General features: G+C 53.6%; 1 protein-coding gene and 1 long non-coding RNA gene across 12 annotated transcripts in view; one reads left to right on the top strand and one right to left on the bottom strand.

Moving 5' to 3' along the window:
• The window catches only part of JADE2 (jade family PHD finger 2), a 52,028-nt gene extending 30,804 nt beyond the window's left edge, over positions 1 to 21,224 (bottom strand). The window contains exons 1-4 of one of the 11 annotated variants that reach the window (XM_024995167.2): positions 20,496 to 21,224; positions 20,256 to 20,337; positions 9,728 to 9,785; positions 7,671 to 7,759 (exon numbers count right to left, since the gene is read on the bottom strand). In XM_024995167.2, the coding sequence (XP_024850935.2) occupies positions 7,671 to 7,759; positions 9,728 to 9,785; positions 20,256 to 20,337; positions 20,496 to 20,725 (459 nt within the window). In that variant the 5' untranslated portion in view covers positions 20,726 to 21,224. Of the gene's footprint in view, positions 1 to 7,670; positions 7,760 to 9,727; positions 9,786 to 12,650; positions 16,831 to 17,763; positions 18,305 to 18,519; positions 18,862 to 19,404; positions 20,196 to 20,255; positions 20,338 to 20,495 lie in introns of those variants that run through there. The other 10 variants (XM_024995168.2, XM_024995165.2, XM_059888891.1 and 7 more) reach the window with 10 other exon arrangements.
• Positions 16,854 to 18,235, top strand: LOC112447420 (uncharacterized). Its single transcript, XR_009495402.1, has 2 exons — positions 16,854 to 16,975; positions 17,108 to 18,235. It is a non-coding gene; the product is annotated as an uncharacterized lncRNA (long non-coding RNA).
• Positions 21,225 to 22,017: the final 793 nt, after the last annotated feature.

Below are 22,017 nucleotides of genomic sequence, written 5' to 3'. Positions count from 1 at the left end.
AGGCTACAGGCTGCAACAGTGCACGCAGGGCTTGACACATGCTAGGTGCTAACTAAGGCTGAATGATTGAAGAGCCTCCCGTGGATCTGCCACCATCTTTCTGGGTAGCTGCCCGAGGATACAGCTGGGGACTCTGTCCCTTCCAAAGGAACCCCTGAATACTCATACAAAACCTGTCCACAAACAGGGCAACCTAAACATCTTTCTGTCTTGAATCGCCAAAGGTTAGGCTTCCAAAAAACGGCTCAGTCTCCTAAAATGCCTCTGAATTATTTATGAAAACTAAATAAATAATAAAACGGACACTGATGAACTGGAGGCCTTGCCATGGCAAGGAAGTTGGAAGCTGGAAAACAAGCAATTTTCTAAGAATGTGAATGTTTACTATTTTTCTCTTTTGGCAGAAGTTGACAAATTGTCTTTAAAGGTCTGCAGCCTAGCAACCAAGTTCTGCTGAGCTGCTTGGGAGACGTTAATTGTAGCTTCTTCAAACAGTATGAAGAATGTTTAAAGGTCTAAAACTCTAACCTGGTAACCAATGTGAGTGCGAGAGGTGCCAACACAGCTCTGAAGACAGCTAGAGACCCTGCTCTGCCCAGACACGGGGAAACGGCATGGGGCTCGCCTTCTAGTTCCTCTTTCCAAGACTGAGACCACAAGCACTGAAAAGTCTATCTATCTTTCTGAGCCTATCTTCCCAAGGAGAACCAAAAATGAGCTATGCCAGAAAGCATGCCATGTCTAAAGTCTGACATGATCTCCAAAAGCAGATGAAGACGATGACAACAGACAACTCTCAACTCTGCTATCCTCAGCATTCCTGTACACGATCATGAGATTTATGAATAGTGTTTGGACATTTCATCCTGGGACCTTGGTTTCTGCTTCCTTTTCTCGAGAGTAAAGTATTATATATCAGTGTATTTCAGCCTAAGAGGCACCAAGGGGAAGTTCCGTTACTTAAGGAAAAGCTCCAGCACTTATCATAATTACAGAACACAATTATCTGTGTAATTATTTGTTTAATGTCCATCTCCTCTAATAATCAAGCTGAGAGAGGCAGAGACTATATGTCCTGCTTATCACTGTGCCTATTTGTGGCACAGTGCCTGGCACACAGCAGGTACTTAAGACATGTTTGTGAAACTAGTGAGTGAATGAATGAATGAATGAACCCCAGGATTTGCCTAAATCCTGTACGACTAAACTCTGAAACTTCCTCTCTTGCCTAGCAGGGAGAGTGAAGGCAGAGGGCTGGCCCAAAGGATTCTTCCAGGCAGAACTCAGGAACCAGTCTTGGTTGTTGTCCCAAAGCCAGTGAAAATGGCTTTGGCCAGGACAGCCTCTCCTTGCCTTCTATCCACATCAGAAGGCCCCGCGCAAAGCTAGGAGTGGCCCCTCTCTCTAATCTCCCAAAGGATGTCTGACAGTCTGTCTTGGAAGAGCCATGTAAAATCACTACCAAATGCCTCATTTGAAATTTCTGTGTTATTCTGAGCACCTCATCTCATTAGAAAGGACAGCTAGCAGTGAAAAGTAATTGCCCTGCTGTAGCATGCTAGGTCGGAGAAGGCAATGGCACCCCACTCCAGTACTCTTGCCTGGAAAATCCCATGGATGGAAGAGCCTGGAAGGCTGCAGTCCATGGGGTCACTAAGAGTCGGACATAACTGAGCGACTTCACTTTCACTTTTCACTTTCATGCATTGGAGAAGGAAATGGCAACCCACTCCAGTGTTCTTGCCTGGAGAATCCCAGGGATTGGGGAGCCTGGTGGGCTGCCGTCTATGGGGTCGCACAGAGTTGGACACGACTGAAGCAGCAGCAGCAGCAGTATGCTAGGTGCTATGCTAAACGCTTTATATATACAATCTCACCTATTTCATATTCCTCCCACTTTACAGATGTGGGGACCAAGACTCAGAGAGGTTAAACCACTTGTCTGAGGTCTGCCCTGTGCTTTAACCACTGCAATCCTGCCTGCAAACCAGTCTGCTCTTTCTTCTCTTAAAAAAAAAAAAATCTCTTTCTTGGGCTGGAAATTGATAAAGAGTATCTCAGCCAAGAGCATACTTAGATACTTAAAATTAAGCATAAAACACCAGAGAAGGGCTCTGGAAATAGCTTCCCAGTCCTATTCAAGCTACCACTAGGCTAATTTGGTCAGACACTTAAACACACACACACACACACACACACACACACTCAACATCTCTTTCTCTTTCACAAGGATAACAGCACTTCCTGCTCTTAAAGAGAATTTATTACACACATTTCTTTTGCAAGACAAGTCCCAGAGGCCGGGAGGCCTTTCCAGCTGGCGGGAGCAGCAGTGTTTCCGACTGTATGAGAAGTGGATTCTGCCCCCCACCCCAGAGCAGTGGGAGGCCCAGTGGAAGAGCTCCCCTCACCGTCCGCCTGCCTCCCAGGGTAGCAAGAAGAGCTGTTGGCTAGAAATATGGCTCAAAACCACAGGGTCAAGCAAAAAAAAACCTTTTTCTAGGGAATCTATTTTACTCTCAAGTTTTGGAGCACTCTGCCTTTCACTATAACATATGCCATCACTGTTTTAATATACAATATTGTGACATTTCAAACATTTAGATAATACCTCTGCTCCTCCAGGAAAGCACCTTATTTATCCCATGGCTTTGCACCCCAACACCCATCCGGCCACCCTTGCATTCACCCAATGGGGAAGGGGCCCATCTTCAAAAGCAATGGGTCCAGCAGAGACGCAGCATTTTCACCCTCCACTCGTTGCCTTTCCTAGGGAGGGCCATCCTTATATAGGAACTTTCACAGACACTGGATCTGGAAGACCTCCACTGCGGGCAGAGGCTGTTCACAGGGTCACCTCTTTCTCCCAGGCCCTGTTCCAGGGATGGAAGGCTGAGCACTGGTGAAGGGCCCTGTGGAACCCACAGAGAAGCCCCCCATTCTCTCATCCCGAGGTATGTACAGTTTGTCACCGGGGCCTAAAAAGGAGCCCAACTCCTGCCCACCCATCCTGAGACCATCCAGGCTTCCAACCCAGGCATGGCAGCTCCACCTTCACTCGCGTCTGGGCTCTCCCCCACCCCTGGGCTCCACGGGCCTCAGGACAGGACAGTCACACCTACACAACAGTGACTGCAGGACAGCACTCTACAACCCTGAGGCACAGAGAAACTATACTTGCCCAAAGTCTCACAGGTCCTCAGTGGCAAGCTGGCTCCATCTCTCGTAACGGACACTTTCCTGTGCAGCACCTGCATCCTGCTAACGGTCAGAAGACAAGCTCCCCAGGGACAGGGCCTGCGCTTTCGGTGTCCCTGGCACTAGGCTGGGCCTCAGAGGTGCTCTCGAGTGTTTGCTGAGTTTAATCACTATCATTAAGGTCCTAAAGACCTATCTCCCTGCCCGTTGGCTGACTTCTGGGGACTCTGACTTCCTGAAAACACAGCTTTCTACCTCAAGAGAGCCTGTCTGGGGAAATCCTCACTTCTCAGCCTGCTCCTCCATCTGCCTCTCTGCCCCAGGCCTAAGGAAGACATGGCTTCAAAACAGCTGTCTCCCAACCAGTCTCCCAACCACCTGGCTTCCAGGTCTCTTCTCAAACTGCCCTTCCCACCCACGCCAGGCCGAGGGCTTAGCAGAAACCTGTCAGTCCCATGGCCACTGTGGGAGAAGGGAGGAGCTGTGGGTGATGCCACACCCACATGGCCAGCATTTGTTTAGGTCACTGAACCAGGCTGGAAGGCCTTCCCTTCTTCTCTCAACTTTCAGCGAGGACCAAGCCGGAAACTCCCATCTTAGCAAATCAGGAAAAAAGGTCTATGGTGGCAGTTCTTAACCCTGGCTTCCAGCAGGAGGGCTTTGAAGAAGTACAGGTGCCTGGGGCCCTACTCCAAAGCATTCAAGTCAGAATTCTTGAGAATGGTATGGGATAGGGGTCTGATATTGGTATTTTATAAAATAATCCCTGGTCTGTGATCTCCATTAGGCTCTCAGAGGTATGACCCACAAAGTTACGTTCATGCTATTTAGTGAGACAGGCCAGGCCAGAAACCCAAGGCCTCAACGCGGTTTATAGTACCAGCTCTCCCGGGCTAGGATAATCCCATCCTCTCCTTCAGGACGGGCCTGGCCAACTTAAGCACCAAGGTACAGAGCTCAGCTTTGTTGGGATCCCACTGGAAGGCAGAGCAGAGGAAGGCAGCAGCCTGTGTTCCTGGGGTCAGCTCCACCTTTTCCCTCCACTGCCAAACAGATCCTGGGGCTAACTTCAGACCAAGTATACTGCCACCAAAAATCCTAAACCAGCCTCCCAGGAATCCCAGGGCCTGTTCTTTCAGCCCCGAGTACTAAGGCCTGCAGTCCCCTCTCAATCAGGCTGAGGGAAGCCACCCACTGGTTAAGGGCCAGAATGAGAAGCTGGGCCTCAAGGCCTCGGCCCTGTCCAGGGTCCTGACTCCTGGTCAGAGCATTCTGTTCCAGCCTGAGGCCTCTTCCTCTGGTGTGCAGGGCACTCCTTGATTTGCACCCTCAAAGTGCACATATCATCTCAGGGGCAGCCCTGCCAGTCTCGTCTAAACCCATTCCCTGCCCTTTTCATAACTGGTGGCTTCTCTATGGGCCAGTGCTGCTGTCATGCTAAATACTCCTGATGCTCAAATCCCCATTTATCAATGTCCATCTTCAAAGATGAGAAGATGAAGAGAACTCCGAGTCCTGTGGCTCTGCATGCAGCCACCAAGAAGGGACTCCTGCACCACACACATCAACTTGCATGTACTGAAGCTGGGAACTTGAACCAGACTGGGAGCAGACCGTGTGTACAGCCTGAAAACCAGCCCCCAGGCTTCTTACTCTGGGACTGAGCGAGAGGGACTCCAGAAGCCCTTTCACCAGGGTGTCGGAAGCCCTTAGCTCCCAGCACCAGCAGATTAGGAAGGCCTTTCTCTCCAGCCTGTGCATAGAAAGAGAAGGGACAGCCCAATGAAGAGATTTAGCGCGAGCATTATCTGCCGCCAAACCCTCGCTTTCATCTCCGCCTTCTCTAGAGCCAAATCATTTGGAAGCTTTCATCGATGGTTTCCTCTCTGCCCCACGAAAACTTGGAATTTATGCCGGCTTATGGCTCAGCCTCCTCGCTTAGGGGACGAGGGAAACCTCACAGGCTGCTCTCCCGCCTGCTGTGGGAGGAAAAGCTTGTCCTTGGCAACAGTTCAAGACAGGGAAGACTTCCTCAGCCCTCCAGGAGCCTAGGACTTGAGGGCGTCAGAGGCTCCCCCTGCCCCTGCAGAGACTTCTGGGCTTGAACCCAGGGCTGTGCACAGCCAGTCCCCATTCAGCACCCGTGCAATGGTTCGATTCTATTTTTAGGTGGAGAAAGGTTCAAAGGCCCTGCGCAGGAAAATCCAAGAGGGAGGGGAATTCTCAGCGCCATGCAAATCACACTTTCCCCTCAGCCTCTGCTTGACACCTGTTTCCCCTTAGCCAGCTGGCCTATCCTGGGTATTGATAGCAGCCTGGTCCCCAGGATCTCCACCCAGAGCAGAGGCCCCTCCTCCTCCTGCTGCTTAAAGTGAGAGCTAGGGGAAAGAACTAAGCCAGCCCCAGGGGCTCCCCGGAACTTCCCCTCCATTCTCCAATCTGAATAGCCCATGAAGGCAGTGAGGAGGTGAGATTCTCAGAGGCGGGTTCCTCAGTTTCAAAACAGCAGGATGACTACTGCCTTTCAGGACCAGGGAGACACAAAAAGTGGCTAGGGTTTTACTAATCCAGCCCAAGTAGTAACTGCGAGCCGTTGTAGCTCTCAAGATGAGGGTGGGGGTAGAGAGGTAGTCCCAGGGACTCCCAGGGCCCTAGCACACTCTGCCTCCTACTTCCCAACGCACAAGAACACAGCCTGTCCACACACTGAGCAGGGCTACTGTTAGTTGCTCAGATGTGTCGACTCCTTGCGACCCCATACACTGAAGCCCCCCAGGCTCCTCTGCCCATGGAATTCCCCAGGCAAGAATACTGGAGTGGATTGCCATTTCCCTCTCCAGGGGATCTTCTCGACCCAGGGACAGAACCCTATTAAGAACCTCAAGAACAACATCTTGCCATGCCCACCTCACTCCCAGTTTTTATTCCAGTCCTTACTGCATTCCTAGAGATATCTCCTTCTGTCTCCACCCCTCCACTGTAGGGCCAAGGGAGGACAGCTGGTTAAGGGATGGGAACAGGATGCTTCAGAACTCAAAACGGTGTCCCCACCTCCAATCCCCACAAAAGATGAGTCCCAGGGTAGGCCAGCTCCGTGGGGAGTCCTTTTTCAAATGCAAGGTTCTGTGGAAGACACCCCTAGGGACTGGCTAAGGACAGCAGCTCCTGGATCACCACTGCTGCGAGGAGAGGAAAAGAGGTTGCCAGGCTCAGAACAAAGATATCCTCCTTCAGTCCGGGCCAGGGCCAAGTGCTTTGTCTTCCCACACTGGTGCTGTTGGCCCCAAGAACTTCACATCTTGACTATATATATAATCTTAGGATCCTCAGTTTCCTTACTATAACAGGAGGGTTAAAAAAAGTAAAGTGTCCAGCCCGTGTGTGCGTACTAAGTCACTCAGTCATGTCCGACTCTTTGTGACCCTATGGACTGTAGCCCGCCAGGCTCCTCTATCCATGGAATTCTCCAGGCAAGAATACTGGAGTGGGTTGCCATGCCCTCCTCCAGGGGATCTTCCTGACCATGGGATCGAACCCGTGTCTCCTGCACTCCTGCATTACAGGTAGATTCTTTACTGCTGAGCCATCGGGGAAGCCCTGTGGCTTGCAGAACAATGTCTCTCTTAAAGGTCAGACTCAAAACCACCCCACCAGGGACTCAGGGCTCTTGCAGCCTCATCTGTTCCAAAGGTCTCTTCTGTGCCCACTGTAATGCATTGAAGACCTAAGAGGGAGCAATGAGGCTCTAGGATGTGATTTTCAGGGGCTACAGGAGGCAGGGCCCCATGTCCATTTGTCTACCCACTTCCAAAACTCTCTACAGCTCCAGATGTCATAAACATCTCTACCTGTCCCAAAAGACAGGGTCAAAGCAGGGAAGGAGTAAAGTGCAGGTGCACGTGAAATGGGCATAAGAAGGAGTGGATGACCTAACTGGATGACTCTGAAGACTCCATCCTTCATCCCTACATCAGCGAATACTATCACTCTTGGCTTAGCCTCCAAAATGTCCCATATCCTACCGCTTCTTACTCCACTGCAATCACCCAGCTCTAAGGCCACCATAATTTCTCTCCTGGACAACTGCTAAAGAAGCCTCCCTGCTCCCACTCTTGCCCATCACATTCCCTCCCCTTCACAGCAGTCAGCGGGACCTTTCATTAAACATCAGACTATGTCATTACCCTGCTTAGAATCCTTGAAAAGCTCCTCCCCTCACTCAGATCAATAGGAACATCTTTACAACAACCTACAAGGTTATGAGAACTGGAACTCCCAGCCTTTCCTCTCAATCACTTCACTCGGCCACACTGGGCTTGTTCTGCAATGGCTGCGTCCTCTTCCAGGAGCCCCCTCTCCCCATACACCTGCACTCCCCCACACGGTCCTTCCTCTCCACAGGTCTCTGCTCCACTCCTCCAAACCTCTCCACGTCTGTTTCATCTTTCTCCAGGATACTTGTCATTACCCACCTCGGAGGGCTTCTTTTCGTTCTGTCGGGGCCAGCCCGATTTGGTGCTGCTGGGCAGTTTGGAGCATCTTGATGCAGATGTAGCGTGACCTGCAGAGAGAGCACAGCCCATGAGGGGCCCCTGGAAGGCCAGGAACACCACCCACCCATGTCCAAGGAAATGAAACCTGTAAGGCAAGCTCTGGTTTGAATGTTCAGGAGGTAGAGACCTCTGTGAGCATCTGGTAGACTGTCCCTGCTCTGGGCCTTTCCAACGATGAATGGGGACATGACGCCTCCTCCACTCACCAACCAGAAGAGACTTGGGAGGTGAAAGGCAGCTGGACAAGGACTCAGTATTAGCTTTCTGTGTGACCCAAGAGGGTTGCTCTAAAGTAGACACATAGACTTAAGCTTGAGCCCTGGCTCAGCCACTTATTAGCTCCTCATGACGGACAAATGACTTAGTCTGAGCCTCAGCTTGCTTTCGTATAAAATGGGAGCAGAGAGTAACTATCTTCAAAGAGTTTTTGTGAGAATTATATGAGACCATGCCTGCAAAGTCTTAGTACAGTCCCTTGCACACAGCAGTGCTTTGATAAACACTACCCATTATCACTGGGGTTCTAAAGGCCCTTGAGGGACTACACTGAGAGTGTATGTCACTCTATGGGTCACTCCACTCCTAGGGGTCAAAGGAGCACAGCCTAGATGGGCAGCTGGGGGACTGGTGAGAAGGGAGTGTGCCGCAGCCCAGCCCAACTCCAATGCAGGAACAGGGCTCGGGTGCCAGGTGCTCTCCCTGCAGGTGCCTGGGGCTTCAAGGGTTCCTTTGCCTGAAATAAAGTTAGAAGCAGAGGACACTGACACAGGCCACAGGCAGCGTGACTGCAGTCACAGAGGGCCAAATGCTGTGATCTACTGCCATGGGGAGGAAGAGCCAGCCAGGTCAGACTCCAGCGCCAAGCTGGAGTCTGAGCAAACAGACCCCAAAGGACAGTGAAGGAAACCCAGCCAGGCGAGGACTGGCTTCTCACCCTAGTGCCTGTGTTCCTAAACCCTCAGGTTCCTGGGGGTTAGAGAACTCCAGGGACTCCAAGGGGGCCTTGAGGCTCTCCCCAGCCCCAGCTGTTCACCATATATGTGAACAAGCTAAGGTCTACAGCTGCAGGGCTCCAGGCCCAGCCTCTGCGGCAGTGCAGCCTCTTTCTCAGCCTGGGCTTTCACCTGAGGGCACCACTAGGTGGGAATCTTCCTGGCAGCACATCTCTCCTACACAGGGCAGAATGGCACTCTACTCCGATTGGCTCATGCAGACCCGGGTTCCTGGGGCATCTGAGAAGAGCTGCCTTCTGGTACCAGGGACAAGCCCTCACCTAACGCAAACTTTTTTGCCTCCACATTCCAGAAGAGGCTCCCTAAGCCCCATTTTCTGTGTAAGAGTGTTCCCCTCTATCCACCTGACACACCCAGCCCCCACACAAGTCTATCTCTGAGATTCTACTGCCAAGATCCCATGAAGGTCAGGCTCCTTCATTAATTTCTTCAGCAAACATTTACTGATCACCTATTATGTGCTCCATCTAGCCGGATATGGCAGTCAGCAAGTCATGACCTCTCTTACCAAGGGGCCTACTTTGATGAGGAAATGGCACTTAGTTAGGAAATAAAACTGATCAGGCAATTATAATGAAGAGTGACAGGTGTTTTCGCCTGTTGTGTGGACACTTCCACAGGGCCCTGACTCAACAGCAGGGCCAGAGGGAGTGAGGTGTGTTCCTAGCAGCCCGGAACAGCACAGGCAAGGAAAAGCCCAGAGGGGTGTTGATCTGTTCCAACATGAGCAAAACACATGGGGTTGAGAGCTAGAGGGTGAAGGGGGGCAGAGTTGGGGAGGACAGCAAGGCTCTGAAGGCCATGGTGGTGTGGGGATCTCAAAGGGAGCAGAGGGGCCGGCCTGCTTTATGCTTTCATCAACATGGAGACCTTGGAGCAATGTCCCACCCCCGAGTCTGGGCCTGTGGTCCTGATAATTATTCAAACACTTTCCCTACAGGAGCCCAACATGGAAGGCCTTACTGTCAGTGGTATCAGAGTTGTCGCTGCTGATGGAGTACTTTCGCCTCTTCTCTTCCATCTGCAACGAAAATAGGCCCCATTATACTCACAGGCAGCTTGGGAAATCCTCAAGCTCTCAGAAAACTGCCCGTCAATCTACCTCCCCACACTCGCCCGCTGCAGAGGAACAATGAGAACAAGGCCATGCCCTAGCCTTCTCCTCAGGCAGTCTCCCCCTTCTCTCACCCACCTACATGGGCCCTGGGGCTGGGGGAGGGGGCAGCATCTCTCAGCTCCTGAGCCCAGAGCCTCACACAACAGAGAATCTAGTCAAAGATGACAACGAGGCAGGACAAGGCAGGTCAGCAGCCCCAGAACGAGCAGTGACTTGGACCTGCCTCTGCCCAGCTCCCTCACCCGCCACGGAATCCACTCTCACCTGCAAGTTGCAAGTGGCGCCCTGCTGGAGGCAGAGGAGGGGAAACAGAAACAAGACAGACTCTCCCAGGAGGACCAGGCTATGGGAGTTGAGGGGCAAGCCAGCCCGCAAGCACTGGATGCACATTCTGCACATCCTGAGAGCAGCAGCCAGAGAGGCATGGAACTGGGGTGGGGGCAGGGAGGCTCCAAGCTGGCTTCTGAGCCACACCAGGGCCAGAGCGAATGGGCTGCGCTGCCCACCTTCCCCTCAGTGTCCACCTCCAGGTAAAAATACAAATTCACTTTCCCTCCACTACAATGTTTAGCTTCAAGGTAGAAGGGCGGCTCTCCCACACTGAGTTCTTTCCCCTTCCCATGCCAACTCAGCTATCTCGTGTTCCTAACAACCTGGGGAGTTGTGAGCTATTAGCTTCATTTACTGAGGAGGCTCAGTGCCTTGTCCTGCTAGAGACTTGGCTGAACTGGGATTTGAATCCACGTGGTCTGATCCCCGAGCCCACACTGAGCTGCCTTTGTGCCCTTGTCAGCTCCTGCCTGTTGGAAGTGCTTTCCTACCCACTATTTCCTCTAATCCTGCAGAGTCCTGGGTGGCAGAGCCTGCCCTGGTCCCCTCTTGGAGGGGAGCACACTGAGAGACTTGTTAACCTGCCTTAGGTCTCACAGCTAGTCAGTGGCTGAGTCCCAATTCAGAGAACAGACCCGGGGCTCGGAGCCCACGGTGCTTTTCACCATGTTTCTGTCAGCCTAGACCCTGGGCTGCCTCACTGTACACAACAAAGGACAAGGAACCAGTGTCAGTAGGGAGAAAGCCCAGCTGCCGACCAACAGGCTGCCCAGCCCCACTGTGAATCCCATTTGCCACCTGCTGTCACCCCAAGTCTGCTCATGTGGAGCCCTGGGAGGGGTCACCTTATTTTATTGTGGCCTTGCAGAGGCCTTAGGAGCACTGGCTCTCTAAGGTGGGTTGCAATTACCCAGAACTCTGAGCTACTCAGAAGGACCCTCTGGCCTCAAACTTGACCTTAGCCAGGAGCTTTTCTCCACCCCCATGTCTCCCGAGAGTAGGGTTAGGATGGAAGGTTCATTGGGGCTGCTTGCTGCCCAGCTGCAAAGGTGGAGGCCAAGTGCTCTCCAGAGGGTGTGGAGGCCTGGAGGCATGCCTGGTGGGGAGAAGCACGGATTCCAAGGAGGCAGGAACCAGAGTTGAAACGGCTAAGTACCCATTGCTTGGGGAGGGGCGCATCCTGGCACACAGGGACCCCAATGAGGCCTCAGAACTGGCCCTTGGTGCTGGCGGGCATGATGGCTGCTTCCTTTTTGCAGGTGAGGAAAATGAAGCTCAGAGGTTAAGTGACTTGCCCAAGATCACAGTTCTTGTAACAGGTTTCTCTGACTCAGGAGACCATGCTCTTGACCTTGAGACTACTCTGCCTCTGTGCAGCCCAGTGGCTCAGGTCATAGACTGAATGACTGAATGGGGCAATAACACTCCACCCCCCAGATCCTTGCCCATCCTTGCTGTCCTCTGGGTCTGCATGTGACAGAGGTGACTGTAACACAACTCTGACTCCAGCCTGAATCTTGCCAACCCAGCTGTCACAGGTAGGGCAGGAGAAGGGGGAGAAGTGCTCTTAGTGCACCCATCTGTTTTCTTCCGAAATCCTCTACATGAACGGCATTTTTCTTCATTTCCAGTAAACAGGCACTTGCAAGCCAGGCTGTCCCATAGCATAAAAGCAGCAGCACTGGATTCAGGGAGGCCAAGTTCAAATCCTATCTCCACCCCTCACTAGACCAGGGACCTTGGGAAAGACATACCTCCCCAAAGACACAAATTGGATCTGGAATTTTACATAAATCTCCTGAACTTAAAATGCTGGCAACTGATTTAGATATTTAAAACACTTCGAGAGGGCCAAACTAAACACATCTGTGGGCCAGAATCAGCTGGTGAGTGAAGGAGAGCAGCATAAAGCCCTCAGCACAGTGGCTGGCACTCCATATGGGTGCTGGTTATTAATACCACAGCAGACTTGGGCCAGGTGAACAATTCTACCAGCAGCCACCTGAAGGCCTCCTCAGCAAGGCAGTGAGCTGTGCAGTAAGGAAGGTTCCTGACAACAGGACCCTTTGACTGCCAGGACCTCCTCCTACAACTGTTCCCTGCTCCCCAGGACCAGTGTGACCTGTCAGCACACAGACCTGCACCCCACCCTCAGCCAGCTCCTCCGGAAAACACCCCAGAGTCCTCCTGGACAGCATGTTATTATGGGAGCAGATTTTGAGGCGGCTTAATTGGAATAATAACTAGGCTTCAGAGGGAAACCACTGCTTTGCTTCTTTTCTTTGAACCAAGTCTGTTCGAAAGGTCTCCCTGCCTCAGGTAAGCCTCTTCTCAGTGGCCAATGAAGCCTCAAAAGAGGCCTGGCCTCCCCTGCGGGACAAGGCTTTGCCCCATGACGTCCCCCTCCAACCCAGCACAGAGGACACTGAGGATTCTTACCAAAGCTGAAATCCAGGGCTACACGTGCAGGTGGGGGATGGGTGCCAAGACTTGATCTTGGCCTCTCGTTTTTCCTCTCTGCTGGCTCCCCTAACCTCTCCCAAAGCAAGGTCTGCCCTAGGAAAATATTCAGGGTCATGAGGTACTTATTTTTAGGGACAGGAAGTACCACAAAGGAGACCCTGGGAAAGAAATGTCCCCTTTTCCTGCCATTGCCACCAGTCCGCTTGTACTCCCACACCTTCCCCAGCTATGGAGACACACACAGCTCTCCTCTGGGAGTGTGGATGTCCTAAAGTCCCCTCAGGGAGCAGCCTTGCTGTGCCTCCTCCACCCCACTGCTGACCCTTGGCAAGCGCAGTGGGCACTCCCTCCAGAGCCTGCGGAGAATCCAGCCACCTTTCCCATCTTTACTGCTTCCACGCTGGCCCAGGCCAGTCTCATCTCTCGTAGGACTCCTCATTCATCCCCCTCATAATCCAGGATCCACACAGTAGCCAGAATGATCTTCAAAAACATACATCAGATCATGTCATATGGCCTATTTCAAATCTTTCACAGGCTTCCTGTTGATCAAGGGCAACACTCAAGCTTCTAACCATAAGACTTTATATGATCTGGTACCTGCCTACTGCATATTGACCACCAGCCCGTTTCCCACCACTTCCCAGTTGAACCAGCCTCCTTTCGTTTCCTGAAACAGACAGTCCGTGCCTCCAGACCTGTGCACAGGTGTGCTCTGTGCCTGTAATGGTCTACACAATCCAGGCACCTTGGACTTTTCATCCTTCAGGTTTCGGCTTAAACATCACAGAGGTCTATGCCAGCTGCCTTATTTACAGAAAGCCCACCACCCAGTTACTCAGCTTCTTTAGGAGTGTTTGTTGAGCTACTTGTTGAATGTCCTTCTCCTTCAGAGTATGTGTTCTACAACAAGAAAAAGCGTAACTGTTTGGATCCTTGCTTGTGCCCAGTACCCTTTCGAGTTGTACCTAGCACACAACAGGGGTTTGGTACACATGAAATGCTGAGTGTGCTCTTGTCTCCTCCCTCCAGAAGTGTGGGGCCACACAGCCCAGCCAGCCTGCTCGCAGCCTGTGGGAGCAAACACCCCAGCCCAAGATTTCGACCTGTTTGCACAGCCCGCCTTCCCCGTCTTAACCTCACACGTTTTCCAAGAGGCTTTATTTGGTTGGGCTCCTGGCTAATGATCAATGTCAACTCAGTAATAGGGCAGCAATTTGGTGGCAGATGTTTTCTTGGCAGCACTAGCCACTGGTCTTAGTGGGGACCCAGGTCTGGACTTGAAACACCAATGCCCAATGCCAGCCCCTTTAAAGACCTCTCCGCAAATAAACTCAAATAAACACCCTGGGCCTCTATTAACGCCCCTCCAGCTGACCCTGGAAACAGTGGGTCTTTCAGGCCTGCTACTGCAGCAGCTCCCTGGGCAGTTAAAACACCCCAACCTGGCCTCCGGCCTCTCCTCTCTGGGGGCCACCAGGCCTGCCCAGCCTGCCACCACACACAGCAGGATTTCGTCTTCCTCCTTTAAAAAGGGGAGGAAAAGGCTTTCAAGCAGGCAATTTACCATTCCAGACACAATCTTTCAAAGAGAAACAAAAACTCTCCCTGTCTGAGGCAGACCGCTAAGGCGTGTGTGTAATAAGATGCTAATACAATTTAATGATATTTCGGCTGGAAAACCTGTCCTCAGAGCCTGCTTGTGTCGGGAAGGCCAGACATTCAGAAAACAAGAGCTGCACACTCTTAAACCATTTTAAATGGGGGTCAAAGCCCCACTCTTTCCTATCTCTCATTAACTTTAATGCCTTCTCAGGGACAGTAACTGCTGTGACAACAGTGATTTTGTACACACAAATCCTCAGACTTGCTTCTCCAATCACAGGGAATCCTAACCCTCCTCCAACACCCATCACTGCTCGCCTGTCCCAAGGGCACCCAGCTCCCCTAGAACACACTCTCCACACCCACCCTCCAGACCCAGTTCTGAGGACATGCCAAGGGGATCCTGGGAGACAGAAAGGGGCTTTGTCTACTTTGTCCTTCAGCACCTTCGCACCCTACCCTCCACCTCAGAGAGGGCAAAGTTCAGCCCACTCACTCCACAAATGACTGCCCATTGGCAACTGCAGGGTCCTTCTGGTTCCTTCTTCAGAGAAGGGAGCTGGCTCTCTGGCCTACCTTAAAGGGGAGAGGTCAAATGTCAGCTCCTTTGGGTCCTATCCAGGTATTAATAGTAAGAATAGCTAATACCAATCAGGTGCTTATCCCATGCCCGGCTTTGTGCTCATTCTTCTTTATGCAACATATCACTTAATCCACACACCCACCATGAGGTACAGTTGCAGATGAAGAAACTGAGGCATGGAGCAACTGCCACAGCTGGTGACTGCAAAGCCAGCACTCAAACCTAGGCTGTCTGACCTTGCCCCCCACCTGGGGGGTGGAGGGGTACAGCACCCAGTGCACAGATCTACAACTTGGAGTATGGTTGGGGTACTCCAGATTCTTGTGGGTTTCCTGAGAATCTTCCTGGGTTCCTCAACTTTGAGACACATAATGAGGATCTTACATGGAGGACAGGGCAAGACACGGATATTCCCCTCTTCACAACTTCAACTTGGCCTCCCCTTAGAGACCCCAAAGGGAAAACTGTGAGTCCCAAAAAGAGCCTGCTGGATGAGCTGTGAAGAATTTGGACTGAAAGCCTCTGATTGGGTCTTGGGTGTAAGATAAGTACCTCCCTGATAACTGGGACAACGATTAATCAGAATACCCTGCCCCCAACCTCAAGGATGTGGAAATCAGTGCCAAAAGCCTAACCTCAAGATTCTGGAAGGACTTGGGGGTTGGGGATCAGAGTCCCACCTCACCTGTCAACAAAAGCTAAGTGGAGATTTCCGACTGCCTCTTGGATCAGTGTTATTGGCCATTCTGCCAGGCCATTTAGGGAAAGGAAAAGCACGTTGGATGGGAAATGTTCTGGAAACATTTGCTGCATCCCGAGCCCAAACAACTCTACCCTTAAACACTTCAACTCCAAAAGTGCCGGGGAGACCCTTGGCTAAACAGTTTCAAAACCAACACTCACTCCAAGTCTTGCTGCCTGGGGCGAGGACTTCCCTCAGTGAGGCATTTGCTGTGGAACCAAATGCTTTTCCACTCTAGACAACAGCCAACAGCACTTGGGACAAGTGAGAGGCCTCCAGATCAAACAAACATCCCTTTTTTCCCCTACCATGCAAACTTTCTCAATAAATTATTCGCCCACTTCGGATCAAAGCCTGTTTTTGCAGCCTGTGACCTAAAAAGCAAATAGCATCTCTTAAACATGAAAGCCCTCCTCCCTGCCTGGGTCGGCTTTATTACTCATTCCTTCCTCTTACAGTTATTCTGTTGTTATTTTCCTTCTCTGCTTGTTAGATCGTTCTGCGAGTCCCAACGCGCCTGAGGAAGATGGGACAGGAGAGATGGTGCCTTCACTTGGGGCCCTAAGGTGGGAAAGGAAGTCAGGATAGGGGAGAAGCCAGCACCCTGGGAACCCAGGAAACAGGGCCAGGCCCGGTTGGCAGCTCCCTGCCCAGCTCTTCTGCCAAATGTCCTACTGGGAATTTTACCAGTGAAGGGAGGGAGTTAATGTCACCCTGGGAGGAGAGGCCAGGAGGCCCTACACCACCCAGCCCAAGACTAAGTTAGCAAACATAAACATTAAAGGGATATCCTGACAGCCTGTCAGGCCTCAAAGCTCAGGGTTCCTCCCCCTTGCAACAAAGGCAAGGTAGCAGTCAGTTGTGTCCTCTCAGCTCCTCAGCTAGGAGTGCAAACGCGATGCCTCCTGGTGACCCCTGCAAACTTAAGCCTGTATAAAACTTCATGTCTTGGAATTCCAAAGTGGGGGAGGACGAGAGAGAATGCTAAGCGCGAGGGCAAAGTTTGGGAATTTGCAGAGACCAGAGGCGCCGGATGCTTCCTGCCCTTGGCACTGAGCAAAGGGAAACACAGCCCTTCCCGCCCCACCAGCCCAGGGCATGAAACCAGAAGACAAGGTGCTAAGGAAAAACGTCCCGGCCCGCAGCAAAGGCTAAGGGGATTGGGAGGGGGGTGGCGCGCGCCTCCAGCCTGCCCCTAAAGGTAGTCCGCGGGACAGCAGGCTGGAGGCGCGCCGGCGTGATTCTGACCGCGGGAGCCGGGAGGAGGAGCCGGAGGTGGCTGCGGGGGGCTCCAGCCCTGGCTGGAAGCGGTTCGAGCAGGGGGTGGCGCCGGGAGGTGGCCTTGACCCGGGAGCGGAAGGAGGAGCTTAGGTATAACGGGTGAGAGTAGTTGAGCCCCTTGGGGGTGGCAGCTGTGTGTGGTGGGGGACAGAGTGTGTGTGGGGAGGGTGGGTGTCCTGGGCCTCTAGAAGCTACAGTGAAGCCTTCCTGCTTGTCTCGCAGACATCCTCCTTTTCTGACATTAAAGCTACGAACCACCAAGCTGACGCCCTCTATCCATGGCCTGAAGCACAGGGTATCTCAGGGGCCAGGGATAAGCAGGAAGGGACCGGAGGGAGCCACAAGTCTGCACCCAGGCGGAGAGGAGGCGGGCAGAAGCCGCTCCGCAGGCGCAGGCGAGTGGGTGGGAAGGAGGGAGGGAGAGAGGGAGGAAGGAGGTGAGGCCGGGAAGATGCCACTGCTGGGGGCGGGGCGGGGCCGGGGATCCGGGAGAGGGACTGCAGCGGTGCTTGGTGGGGGCGGGGGCTGCAATGTCACTCATTTGGGGGTCAGGTGTGTAAGTCCCAAGCTCGGGGCGCCACTTGCCTACATCTTCCCAGTACCACCCAGGAATCGGGGCGGAGGCGGAGGGCAGGGGGACTGCAGAACCGTCCCCTGAGCGGGACGCGAACCGGCAGAGTTGGGAGAAGGTAAACAAGGGCCACGCCCCCTGCCGTCGCCCCGCGGGCGCGCACCCGCCGTTCCGGCGGCCGCCGGTACATTTCCACTCCCAGGAGCGTTTCTCCCTCGCTGGACTCCCGCGCAGCCCTGGACGGGGGGGCTGCCCCCGACCCCAACCCGCGCCCCCCGCGCTGGAGCTGTGAACCCTCCATACTCACCTGGAAAGGGTATCCCCCGCCCCTCCAAAAAACTGCTTAATTTGTGCAGAGCCTCCGCGCCCGGGAACCGAGCATGCTGCCCCCGCGTGCATAGCCCGCGTGCACCCAGCCGGGAGAGGGGGCGACAGGGCGGAGGCGGTGGCCCCCGGAAGGTGTCTGGGACCGGACCGGCTGCACGTGAACCCAGCGCGGGGTCATGTGCACCGGCTCGACCCGGTTCGGCGCCCGGACGTGCTGCGTATCAACAAAATGAAACTCGGGGAGACAGGAGGGCAAATAGCCCCGGGTCCTCCGAACCCACGTCCCCGGCCGCGCGACCTCCTCTCCGCACAGGTCTCCAGCCGCAGACCCTCCGCCCAGCCAGAGCCCGCGGGGCAAGTTGCAGCCCAGGCGCGCCCCCGCCCGCCCGCGCCCCCTCCCCGGCCCAGGGGCGCTTTGCCGCAGTCATTAATAAAGAAGGTCGCCAAGCTCACCCTTCCAAAAGTTGTTGTTGCATGCGCCCCTCTCAGCCTCCCCGCAATGTACTCTTTAAAACACGACTGACCAACATGCGCAATCTCCCCTGTGCTGTGCATCGGCACCCCCCCCCCCCTCCGCGCGCGCGCTGGCTTCCTAGAACAGGCAGCCAGCAGGAGAGAGAGGGAGCGAGCGAGCAAGAGAGAGAGAGGGAGCGAGAAGCGCTGGCAGATCTGTTGCAAAAACACAAAATAACGCCGTGGAGATGCGCAGGGCCAGTCGCCGGGGGCTGGATCTTACCTTGCTCCGCGGTGCCCTTCCGAGGGGCGCTACCCACGGTTACGCGCCGCGGCTGGGGCCGGCGTGGGAAGGATGCTCCTGAAACCCGGAGCTCCTGGGGCCGGCGCGGGTGGGCGGGGGGCGCGCATCCATCCGGGGTCGTGGCGAAGGAGGCGGCCGGGGCCGTGGGGTCCCCGGCACCGCACCCTGGCCGGGGACGGTCAGCCCGCTGGACCTAAGCCCTTGACGCTAGGAGTGGGCGCAAAGTAACTCCATGGACGCCTCTCACCCACCCCCCCAAATAGCCTCCAACTGCGATGGCCGCGGTCGGCACCATTCACCAACCCCCCTGTGTATGTTTCTGTTTCTTTTTAAACCAAGACTTCCTTGTGATCTCTTTAGAAAAAAAAAAATGTGTTGGGGTGGGGGTGGGGTGGGGGCAGGCGGGAGGAGCGAGGGAGGGGGAGTAGCCACTTTTTTCTTATTCACTCGGATCTCCACTCCTGACGCCCCCCCCCCCCCGTCCACCCCCCCGCCCAGTTGTTTGGCTCCAGCAGCGGGTTCAGGTAGCGTTGCAGGCCTCCGGGTGGAGGGTACCCTGCTGGGCCGCCCTCTTGCCTGCACCTCGGGCCTGTACTCCCCACGGGCTCTGGGGCGCCCCCAGCCCGCCCTGTCCCCAGGGCCGGGCCCAAGCGGCGGCTGCGCCCGTGCAAGTCCCATCAGGTCTGCTCACACTTCACACACTCACACACATACCCCGCCCCTCCACTCTCACTCACACTTTCTGCTCACACCCCGCCCCCTTCGCGCCCCAGACCGGGGCGGCGCCCCCCGCAACCTTTAAAAAAAAAAAAAAAGGCAAGCTTATACTTAAAAAAATCTTTTGGCGCCATATTAATGACGTACTTAAAATTTGCCATTTCTCCCTGCGTCAAAAAGACGTTTCTTTGCAAATAACAGCCTGAAGGCGACACTCGCGGAGGGAACGATGTTTGCACAGAGTACCCCGCCTCCCGGGGTTCCAGCGCTGGAAGACCCTCGCTCTAGGCCCTGCTGGTTAAATCGCTGGTTTAAAAATGCGAAACGAATAAATCGCGTGGCGTTTTGCAGCGCCAGAAGTGAGCAGAAAGTGCTGGCAGGAGCGGAGGGGAGGGGCGCGCGCGACTCTGGGGGAGGGGGCGCGGCTCTCCTCCCCCACCCAGAGCAGATGGAAACTAACATCCCGGGTTGGGGAAACTTGAAATTGTGGGCCACCTCAAGAAGGAGGGGCGGTCCGTAGAGAGGGTCCCTCTCGGGTTCGTCGCCCCCTCCCCCCGCCTGAGTGCCTCCTGGCGCCCGGCTCAGCCCCGCATTTCCGGGGGGTAGGGAACGCAGTGATGGGTGAGTGGGTGGGTGGCTGCACGTCCTGGTTCCAGTAGGAGTTTGCCCGAGGGTATCCACTTCCCCCTTGCTCCTTCCCACTCCCCTTAAAGGGTTAAAAACCAAGGGGCAACTTCAAGGATTGGCACTTGGCGAGGAAGCGGGGCGCCCCTCTCCCCACCCTTCGCCTCCTCGCCCCTCCTCCTCCGGCTCCACTTCCCGACTTGACCTTGTGGTGCACAAACAGTGCGCTGGGATCCTCGCAGTTTCTGGAAGAAGAGCTTGCGCTCGCCAGGCAGGCGGGCTGTCGGGCGGCTCTCGGGCGCTGGCGGGGCCTTGGGTCCGTTCCCGGAGCCGCGGGCCACACCCACCCAGCCCGCTGCGCCCGCCGCACTCACCTTCTCTCGAGGAAGGAGCCTGGCTGGCCTTCTGGATGGGGAGAAGTGGGGGGCAAACTGCAGCCTTCTCAGACGCTCCCAGCTAGGGAGGGAGGGGGTGGTCTGGACTCAGGCGGGGTTTGGGGGAGGGGGAGACCTGGGAGCCAGGCCCAATATCCTCAAAGCATCATTGCCAACTTTTTCTAACCCCTCCTTTTTGGCTGTCCCTCAAAGATGATCCAATAATTTCTTCAACCTCACCTTTGACTTTGAAGGCACGTGGGTGAGTTGTGAACTGAAACAGGAACCGCCTCCCCTCTCCAAGACTGAAGGTTGTTTATCCTTTCTTTCCCCTCCACCCCTTCTGTGGAAAGATAAATATTCAATTTACATAAGATGACATTTATGTGACAATTAAGGAGATTCCCTGATGGAATGCTGTGAACACATTTGCTTATAGGAGAAATAAATCCAATAATAAACAAACTCATAATAACAGCACAAATCCTCAGACAGGGCGGATTGTCTACACAACAAAGAGGGAGATGATGGATGCTGAAATAAGCACTTTTTGCCACAGGAAAGAAATAGGAGCTCCAAGGGAGTCACTGCAACATTTCTCTTCCTTGGCCTTCATTCACAAAGTCTAGGGAGGCTTGCCAGCAAGATTGAGGGGCTGGGTATCACCTCCCAGTTAGATTTGCTCCAGCGTTCAGTAGTCAGTTGGTAGGTTTTTCCGAACCTCAAGCTCAGTGCCCAGAAACAGGTGTCCCAGACTGTGAGCATGGAACAAAATGGTTAAATAGGGAGGCTCTAATCCTGGCTCTGCAGTTCCAAGGCTGCTTCATATGGGCAGGTATATTCACCTCTGGGTCTCTTTCTCCTCTTCTGTACAATGGGGTGGTTGGAGGCTTCCTGAGGCCATACATATATATATATATATATATATATATGGACTCTAAGTGTATAGCAGGGCCTGACTCAGTGTATACAGTGCACAGTAGCACTTTTCCTGGTGCCTATATTTTGGAAGGGTGCGAATACACTCCCTGAAAGCTGTTAGCACTGAGAAACTGAGGGACATATACAAGATCTCCCACTGTGGGCCAAAGGGAAGGCCAGGAGAAAAAACTGAATGATTGCGGACTTCATGGTCACGGTCTCAATGGTAGCTGCGTATCTGAGGTGAGAGGGGAGGTACCAAGTTACAGGGGCACAGTTGAAGGGAACTGCTCTTCTTAGAGCTAGTTGTAGAGGGTTTACATGTAGGAGAGGACTGGACAGGCTCCTCCTCTTAGCCATCCTGATCCCATGGCAAGCAGTTGTTAAATGACCTAGAGGAAGAAGAGGGAGTGAATGACCATTTATAGGGCACGTGCTCTGGGCTGTGGACTGTTAGTCATCCTACTTCATCCTCAGGAAAACCGCATGTTACCTATTCAAAAGATTTAGCAACTTGCCAACAAACAGTTAGCAAGTGGTAGCAGAACAGGTACCTAGTTCAGCAGACCCCAGGACCCATGTACTTTCCATTTTACCACACTGCCAAAAATAAAAAGTATTAGCATGACTGGTTTGATTGGAGATGGGAGCCTGATTGCTCCATTGGCAGGAAATAATTGTATGAGCAGCACTTTTCTCTGAGGTGGTTTCCCTGACTTTGGGTGAGATCCAGGTCACCTAAATAGTCCTTGGAAGGTACTTCTTGTTTAGGATGGGGTGCTCCGTTAGAATCCTTGACTTTGCACAGTTCTGTGCTACTGTTTAAGGTTAACCTTGGAAA

Source organism: Bos taurus, chromosome 7, assembly GCF_002263795.3.
Source record: "Bos taurus isolate L1 Dominette 01449 registration number 42190680 breed Hereford chromosome 7, ARS-UCD2.0, whole genome shotgun sequence".
NCBI classification, from domain to species: Eukaryota; Metazoa; Chordata; class Mammalia; order Artiodactyla; family Bovidae; genus Bos; species Bos taurus.
This window is presented reverse-complemented; position numbering and strand designations above follow the sequence as displayed.